The sequence below is a fragment of the Cannabis sativa genome, chromosome 5 (genome assembly GCF_029168945.1).
Source record: "Cannabis sativa cultivar Pink pepper isolate KNU-18-1 chromosome 5, ASM2916894v1, whole genome shotgun sequence".
Taxonomy (NCBI): Eukaryota; Viridiplantae; Streptophyta; class Magnoliopsida; order Rosales; family Cannabaceae; genus Cannabis; species Cannabis sativa.
Genome location: NC_083605.1, coordinates 74,405,105 through 74,414,530, shown reverse-complemented (window position 1 = coordinate 74,414,530; position 9,426 = coordinate 74,405,105). Strand labels below are relative to the sequence as shown.

The 9,426-nt window shown below is 29.7% G+C and overlaps 1 protein-coding gene and 1 non-coding gene across 2 annotated transcripts; both read left to right on the top strand.

The window, feature by feature from the left end:
• The first annotated feature begins 298 nt into the window (after nt 1–298).
• TRNAG-UCC (transfer RNA glycine (anticodon UCC)) lies at nt 299–370 on the top strand. Its single transcript has one exon. It is a non-coding gene; the product is annotated as a tRNA-Gly (tRNA).
• Nucleotides 371–4,751: 4,381 nt separating this feature from the next.
• LOC115716149 (calcium-dependent protein kinase 1) lies at nt 4,752–8,710 on the top strand. The gene is made up of 8 exons (XM_030644889.2): nt 4,752–5,659; nt 5,830–5,973; nt 6,212–6,364; nt 7,155–7,270; nt 7,351–7,518; nt 7,782–7,909; nt 8,091–8,190; nt 8,282–8,710. Exons 1-8 carry the CDS (start codon nt 4,945–4,947, stop codon nt 8,363–8,365), a joined length of 1,608 nt encoding a protein of 535 aa, XP_030500749.1. The 5' UTR covers nt 4,752–4,944; the 3' UTR covers nt 8,366–8,710.
• The last annotated feature ends 716 nt before the right edge of the window (nt 8,711–9,426 follow it).

The window sequence follows — 9,426 nt, the reverse complement described above, 5'->3', positions numbered from 1 at the left end:
AAAGAATTTTTTAATTTTTTTTTTTTTATAATTGTATGCGTTATAATTATTTAAGGTATATTTTTTAAATAACTACAACGCACACCATTATAAAAAAAAATTATCCAAAATATCAAAATAAATAGAAGTATATTTGTCGTTTTTAAAAGAAATTTCAAGAATGTGTCGTTTATGATGATTGTTCTCGTTAGTCCAGGGGTTACAAGACTTTTGTCGTTTTACAATAAAAGTGTCGTTTACATGATTATTGTCGTTTTAATAAAGTATTTTAAAGTATTTACAATGTTTATCTCAAGTAGCGTTTGTAGTCCAACGGTTAGGATAATTGCCTTCCAAGCAATAGACCCGGGTTCGACTCCCGGCAGACGCAATCTTTTTTTAATATAATAATTATTTTGAGAAATTGATTTTATTATTGAAGTAAATGCAATTTCATTAATTAATTTATGAGATACTAATAAAAACTAAAGATGGAAAAGTTTGGAAAGGATTTTTTAAAATGGTGGATTTAATATTTTAAGCTCAATTTGGATAGTTATATTATGAATCTAAATTAATTATGCCTATCAAATAAAGAAATAATTTAATTAAAATTAAAATGAAACCATAAATAATAAAATTCAAATGAAGGCACCTATATTATATTAGATTGGCTATTTAGAATTTTTACTCATTGATATATGTATTATTTTGACACTTGAATTTTTTAGTCTATTACAAATAGATTCTGAACTATTTACAGTATTATAAATTGTTCATTCAGTCAAATTTTGTCACACATGATAAATAAAATGATGACATAATTACTTAGTAAATTGTCACATTAGCAGTAAGTGTATAATTTAACATTAAAAAAATAAAAATTATGCATTTTAAAAAAATTATTAATATAAAAATCAATTAATAATTAAGAAAATTACGTAAAATTAAATTATTTTTTCAAATTAATTACAAATGTAGTGTTTACATGACACTGACGTAACAACTAGTTAAGCAGTCATGTCATTATTTTGTTTGTTACGTGTGACAAAATTTAACAAAATGATTAATTTACAATATTGTGAATAGTTTATGAACCATATATTTTTATATTTTTTTGCTAATTAAGATTCATATATTAAAACAAAAACAAACACGCATTAGTAGCCACAAAGGGGTGCTACTTCCCTAACATAACCGACAACATGGATTCTCCCAACACGGGCCCTACGGGCAAGGAGATCCGCAAAGAAATTAAAAGAATGATTAATACAAGTAAAAACAACTGACTCAAATTCTTTAATCTTAGCTACACATTCCGTAAAAAACAAGATAACTGCCCCATCCAATTGGAAAGTTTCCAGTCTGCAATCCATAAGTTGCCGCACACAGTCCGACTCAATAGCAACCTTAACAAACGCAACTCTGGATCCTCAAGCTTCACCCACCATTTCTCGAACTACATAATGTTGTTCCAACCCACTTGGTCTATCTGAATACCCCATTTACTCTTGAACCAAATTCCACGCGTAACGTTGCATTTTGCAATTAGGTGCAGCGTGTCATCTGTCTCTTCCTTGCAGAAAACACAAGTTCTGTCATTGAGATTAAGGAATCGTAGTCTGCCATAAGTTGGTACACAATCAACCATCACTTTCCACATGAGGAGTAAGAGTATATTTAATGGGCTAAAAAATATACACAATAATGTAGATGTCCATAGCATTTTCACCCTTTTAACTTTACCAAGTTTTACTCCATATGACATAGGACTTGTTAATAATACCTCTCAAAATATAATTTTATAATAATGTGGTCATTCTATCAAATTTTACTTAACTGAAATGAGTGAGTTAGTAGATAATATTAATTGATAAATGGATATAATTTAAATACCATTAATTATTTTTACATTAATGATTAGAAAATTAAAAATGAAAATATGAATTATTATATAAAAAAATTATTATTATTTAAAACTTAATGTCTAATGGGGCGTTCGGTAGGTTAGACTTAATGGATGAGAATAAAAATATTAAATTCAACTTATATTTAGTAAATTGAATTAAAATGAGCAAGAAGAATTCCTACCAAAAATGTTTATTTTTTTTCCCAAAAGTCAATATCTAAATTTTCATATAATTTATCCTAATGAGTAATGAACAATGATGTGTAACTATTATAACTACTCAATTTAAAAATTTTAGAAATTCACTTGACCTCTTATTGCCTCTTGACCAACCCAAGCCTCTTTTTAGAGCATCTTTAAGGAGACACTAAATTTGGTGTTACACTATCACCAAATTTAGTGTCAAAAATTATTTCTACTCCAACCACAACACCAAAAATTACACTAAAAAAATATTCATTATTATTATATTAATTTTTTAATAAAATAAAAAAATAATATCATATTAATTAACAAAAATAATATGTGTTTAATTTTAAAAATTATTTTTATTATTTAATTTAAAAAAAAATAAAAAAATATAATAAATTTTTACTTAAATTATAATTAAAAGAAAAAATAATTTATGATATTCACATTTAAATTTATACAAAAAAATGTTATAAGGTGCTTTTACAATGTATTCTTCTAAATAAAAGAGTCACGCAACAGAAAGTTTGAATTTTATTTTCGGCATGTTAAATTTTTTTAAATTTTTTTAAATTTTGCAGGATGTTTTAGATAACTATAATGTACACGACCATAAAAAAAAAAAAAAACTAAACAAGTCTCCCGAATGCCGAAACAGGTAGGAGTAAATCAGTGCACCACTTTTAAAGAAGTGCATTATTTTCGGCGTATTAAATTTTTCTAATTTTTTTTAAATTTTAGAGGATGTCTTAAATAATTATAATATACACTACTATATAAAAAAAATAGACTAAAAAAATTTGTCGGGTGCCGAAATAAATAGGAGTAAATTCGTACATCACTTTTAAAAATGTGTATTAAAAAATTTCCCAAAAAATAATTCTTAATTTTACAAATATAATAATATAAATATATATAAATATTAATTAAATTATTAAAAAAACTTAAAAAAAAAAAAAAACATAACATGCCGTGTCTACAGTGCACGGCATATATGCCGTGCACTGTAGAGAATCCTACAATTTGCTGCTCAATTTAGTGCCTCTTTGGATCAATTATAGACACTAAACTATCAAATTGCAGTCTCCTTGAAGCTGCTCTTATATGATATAGTTAATAATAATAATTAAGGAAAATTGTACTTTTCTTTTTACAAAAGAAAATTACTACATTTTTGTTCTCCAATTATTATTATTTTGTTAAAGGGGTGCATTTAGGGGTGGGCAACATCCAATTCAATCCAATTGAACCGAACCGATCCAATCCAATTGAACCGAACCGATCCAATCCAATCCAATTACAAAAAAAAATAGATATTCAATTACAATTAGATTGGATTTGATACTAAAAGTTGGATTCTAATTAGATTGGACCGGTTAGTAGATGTCAATCTCAAAATCCAATTAAAAATCAATCTAATCTAATTCATTATTTAAATTATTTATTAGAGTCTTAATAATTTTGGTTTGAATTTTTAAAATACGTGTCTACAAATAAAATAAGGGTAAATACCATTTTGGACCTTCTGTTTTACAAAAGTTACCAATTGGACCCTGTGTTTTGTTAAATGACAAAATGGACCCTGTATTTTTTAAAATAGTACAAATAGGACCCTGAATTGATTTTTTGTCAAAATAAAGTTTAATTATAATCCGATCTAAAAGTGCTATGACAAAACTGTTTATATTTTTTGTATCTATTCGTATTAAGCATTGTCTTCAAGTTGGTTGTATTAAAAAAAAAAGTTGTCAAAAATTAAGCTCATGGTCCTATTTTTACTATTTTAAAAAATACAGGGTCTATTTTGTCATTTAACAAAACACAGGGTCCAATCTGTAACTTTTGCAAAACACAGGGTCTAAAATGGTATTTACCCATAAAATAAAGTTTGAAAATATTTTTTTACGAATAATTTAAGTTTTTTAAGTAAAATTAATATTTTTTAATTTATTTATTTTTTATTTGGTTTTTCAATAATTTTTATTATTTTTTCAGTAAAGTTTGAATATTATAATTGTTTTTCAAAAAATAAAAACATTACAATTTTAAAATTATATTTTTAATAAAAGAGAGTAAAATTTTATATTGGTCAAAATTCAAGGGGTAAAAATGCTAATATTTAACGGTAAAAGAAACAAAACCTAATAGAAATGGTATAATTATATAAGAGTAAATACTATTTTGGACCACGTGTTTTATAAAAATTACCGATTGGACTCTCTGTATTGTTAAATGACAAAATGGAGCCTGTATTTTCCAAAATGGTAAAATTAGGACCCTGAACTCACTTTTTGTCAAAATAGAATTTAATAACAATTCTATCTAAAAGTGTTATGACAAAACTGTTTACATATTCTAAATCTGTTTGTATTTTCAAGTTGGTTATATTAAAAAAAAATGTTGTCAAAATTAAATTAAGGGTCCTATTTATACCATTTTAGAAAATACAGTGTCCATTTTATCATTTAACAAAATAGCAGGTCTAATTGGTAACTTTTGTAAAACACAGGGTCCAAAATAGTATTTACTCATTATATAACTATTATATTTTAGGGGAAATTTTTAATAAATCGTATATTTTAGGAAATGAAATTAAATAGTGCCAAAAATTAAGAAGATAAAAATACTAATTATTATTTTCTAAATTTAATTATTAATTAGATTAGATACAGATGAAAATAAAATAAAAGAACCAAATCCGGGATCCATATTACACAGGCCCATTTTAGTAATTTCAAATAAAGTCAAGGTCAATCCTTTTCAGACAAAACCCGCTTTTATATTCCCATCTCCGACCACCGTTGACAAACCCAAACAGCCCCAACTCTTATCAAACCTCTCTCCTTTGACCTCCGTTGACCACACCCATGGGCAACTCATGCAGTTCAGGTCAATCCTCCGGCGGATCAGCTAACCCAGGTCACAACCAACGCCCTTCCGGCGCCAATGGCGGCGGCGTTCAGATCCTCCCACCCGATGCTAGACCTTCACCTCCGAGACAAAGACCTCATTTACCAAACCCAAAACCAGTCTCATCTACTTCTTCTTCTTCTGGTCCAGCTGGTACCGGAGTCGGCCGCGTGTTGGGCCGGCCGATGGAGGATGTCCGGTCAACCTACGTGTTTGGCCGCGAACTAGGTCGGGGTCAGTTTGGGATTACTTATCTTGTGACCCATAAGGAGACTAAGCAACAATTCGCTTGTAAATCCATTGCAGCAAGGAAGCTAATCAATCGCGATGATATCGAAGATGTACGGCGTGAGGTTCAGATTATGCATCATATGACTGGTCATCGGAATATTGTTGAGCTTAAAGGTGCTTATGAGGATCGACACTCTGTTAATTTGGTTATGGAGCTTTGTGCTGGAGGTGAGCTCTTTGATCGGATCATTGCTAAGGGTCATTACTCTGAACGAGCTGCTGCTAATCTCTGCCGTCAGATCGTGACTGTGGTTCATAATTGTCATACGATGGGGGTTATGCATAGGGATTTGAAGCCTGAGAATTTTTTGCTTCTTAGTAAAGATGAGGACTCGCCTCTTAAGGCTACTGATTTTGGGCTTTCTGTGTTTTTCAAGCCTGGTGAGTGTTTTTTGGGAATGTGGGTTATATTCTAATTTGGCTTTTTAGCTTTGTTTAGTTCTTATTCTATTAAAGATTAGATTTTTAATTTTAGGATTCATGCATTTATAGATTGAAAGTTTCTTTTTTTGGCTGTAACAATGTTGTTGAATTTTGTGCTATGATTGCAGGAGATGTGTTTAAGGATCTTGTTGGAAGTGCATACTATGTTGCCCCTGAAGTTTTGCGCCGGAATTATGGTGCTGAGGCAGATATTTGGAGTGCTGGTGTTATATTGTACATTCTTCTTAGTGGTGTTCCACCATTCTGGGGAGGTATTTTTGTTTTTGTTTCAGAACTGGAGTTTGTTTTTTTTTTCAACATGTTCTTGTTCTAGTATATAATTAGTCTGATTCAGAAGTGTAAGGATCGAAATTTCGAGTTACATGTTTTAAGCTGTGTTAAGAACTGAGATTAGTCTGGTTTGAGGTTATTACTGTTAGGATATGTGTTGGTGTTTGCTGTAGTCATATTCATAACATTTGTTATTTTCACCTTTTATTGTGGATGCAGAGAATGAACAAAGTATCTTTGATGCTGTTCTTCGAGGACATATGGATTTCTCATCTGATCCGTGGCCTTCCATCTCTAGTAGTGCTAAAGATCTTGTGAAGAAAATGCTTTGTTCTGATCCTAAAGAACGGCTATCAGCATTTGACGTCCTAAGTAAGTTTCAAAACTATTTCATTATGGAATAGATAACATAGAATTAGGTTCCACACTGAAGAAAGATTTTTATGATAAATTTTGCTTGATAGGTATTCTTAATTTTTGCTTCTTATTCTAACATGAATATACCTATAAACTTGAATGTCAAACGGGCATGTTATGTAGGTGATCATTTGCTTTTTGGAACTGAAATGTTACTGCTTTTATTCTGTTTTCGGTTTTTTTGTTCATTCAGAGATTAAGTACATTCTAACCCACTGGTTCAATTTTGTTTTTAAGTTAATGAAAGAATAGATGACAAATTCAGCTGCTTTTTGTTATTGTAAATCTTTTCTGCACTTCTCTTTATGTGAACCACAAAATTCATTATTCTTTAGTTTTGCCTTAATTGAGATGTGTTCTATGGCTACATAATGTACTCGTAGTGACACCAGATATGAAAAGAAAAAAATATCTAATAGTATCATCTTAATGAGCTAGAAAATCGGTATATCATGAAGTTATCTGAGAGCAATAGAAAAGCTATTATAATGTGGTCACGTTGTTCATTCTATTTCTGGTTCCCATTTGAATAGCCAATTTGTAACGGCAAGTGGCTAGGCTAGATTCTTTTAGCAGTCTTTAAGGTTGACGGAATAAACATACTTTTTTCAGCTGTCTTATTATTCTCCCCCTCCCATATTTTTTATCACTCACTTATTTTTTATTGAATGTACTAAAGTTTTATTCTTTGGCTTAATTTAGAAATTTAGTCCACTTACTGAAAATACAATTTAATGCAATGCAGACCATCCATGGATGAGAGAAGATGGTGTTGCATCTGATAAACCTCTTGATATTGCTGTCTTGACTAGAATGAAACAGTTCAGAGCAATGAATAAACTCAAAAAAGTAGCTTTGAAGGTGAGACGAGTTTCTCTAATCATATCATTACGGTTTTAAACTTTTAATTTTGATTTTTTTCCCCATTCTTCTTGCTTTAGGTAATTGCTGAAAATCTTTCTGAAGAGGAAATCATGGGATTGAAGGAAATGTTTAAATCCATGGACACAGATAATAGTGGAACTATTACATACGAAGAGTTGAAAGCCGGTTTGCCAAAACTTGGTACCAAGCTTTCTGAGTCTGAAGTGAGGCAGTTGATGGAAGCGGTAATGTCTCTGGTCTTTCGGAATCTATCTTATGACACTGAGTTGACTTTATTCTTCTTTGTTGTGGGTTTTGAATCTGTTCCACAATTGAAGAACCAAAGCTGATATTTCTCATGTTATCTTCTTTACACTTGAATAGATTAGAGAACCTTGTGATATTTTGTATTATAACTTATTTGTGGTCATTTTTTGTACCTTTTATTTTGTGTGGTTGGATGATTTATGCAACTATTCTCCTCTAATCTTTGTCATGTCATTTTCAGGCTGATGTTGATGGAAATGGTACAATTGATTATATTGAGTTTATAACAGCTACCATGCACTTGAATAGAATGGAAAGAGAGGAACACTTATTCACTGCTTTTGAATATTTTGACAAGGACAAGAGCGGGTAAGCTCCTCGAAAGCCATTATTAGCAAAATATGATTCCTTTTCTGTTGATTTTTTATCTAATGATCTGTAACATACCAAATTTTGGATGAACTTCGGTCAGCCCACAATCGTTCGGATGATTGTTATGTTTATGTACATCTAGGTGAGGTTAAATCGTTTGTTGTTTCTTCGATATTAGGTACATTACAATGGAAGAATTGGAGCAAGCCCTTAAAAAGTATAACATGGGAGATGAGAAAACAATAAAGGAAATCATTGCAGAAGTTGACACAGACAATGTAAGTTCTATCTCTTAACAGTCTCCATACTATTCCTTTTTTCGAGTAAACCTTGTGTTTAAAGCTAGAGACCCCAATTGTTTTTTTACAGGATGGTAGAATAAACTATGAAGAATTTGTAGCAATGATGAGGAAAGGCAATCCAGATATGGTGGTAAACAGACGGCGCAAATAGGTGTAAACATAGTTCCTTGTTTTTCGCTAAATCTTTCTTCAGCTTTGTTGTTCATAAAATATTTTTCGCCATTCAATTGCTTTAATTATTCGCTTACTACTCTATTCTTGCTCATCCGCCTTTGGAGGGACTAGTTTTCGATCGGTTTCAAGTGTTTGAGGGATACGAAATTTCGAGACCAACTCATCCTCTTTCTCTTCCTATTAAGAGCAAGAAAATAAGAGTTTTGTGATTGTACTCGGCCATTCTAATTTGATCTCATTTTGTCTTTTGTTTTTAAGCTCATCTTATTATCAACAAAGCAATAGAATTATGAAAAAAAAAAAAACAAGCTTGACCTTTTCATTCACATGTTTCACTTTTTCAGGTTTCTTGTTTGTTAATTAACCATCTAGAGTTGTTTTTTTATGATAAAAATAGAAATCGTAGATACCTTGTATTCTATTAAAACTATATTGTTTTTTTTTTAGTGGTATTCATTTGTATTTAACTATATTATATTTTCTTTTAAAATATATATGGATTATTTCTCAATATGTATTACTTGGCAATTTTTTAAAAATAACTATAATTAAATATCAATTTTAAAATGAGTTTTTTTTAAGGTTAAAAAAAAAATCAAAAGGCAAATTAGATGAGATTCCTTCCATTCAGAAAAGTTTATTGTCTGTTATAAGAGCATGTTAAGTTAATTCATGAGCAGCAATATTAACCTTTAATATCAGAAAAGAAATTCGTGAGATGTGATTTTATCCCATTGATATATGTAGGGTGTTCATCCAATTTAATTCGTACTATTTTGTTCATATTATATCAGTGCGGAGCTAATTTTTGGAATCTAATTTAATCCGCATGATAATTCAAATCCAATCCAATCCGTAAAAGTGCAGATTGAATCGATTATTTTGGATTGGTTATTTTTTAATATTACATTATTTAATATTTATAAATTTTTTTTTTTTTTTTACATAACTAGCAACAAAATAAAATAGATTATAGTTATTTATGTCTTCAACAACACATTAAAATATATAAAATAACAGATTACAAATTCAAAGAAA

What these genes read in the sequence shown, in the direction of transcription:
- LOC115716149 (XM_030644889.2), top strand. Translation starts at nt 4,945, where the DNA reads ATGGGCAACTCATGCAGTTCAGGTCAATCCTCCGGCGGATCAGCTAAC. An exon ending in TTCTGTGTTTTTCAAGCCTG is followed by an intron (nt 5,660 to 5,829) that starts GTGAGTGTTTTT and finishes CTATGATTGCAG; the next exon opens with GAGATGTGTTTAAGGATCTT. An exon ending in TGAGGCAGTTGATGGAAGCG is followed by an intron (nt 7,519 to 7,781) that starts GTAATGTCTCTG and finishes TGTCATTTTCAG; the next exon opens with GCTGATGTTGATGGAAATGG.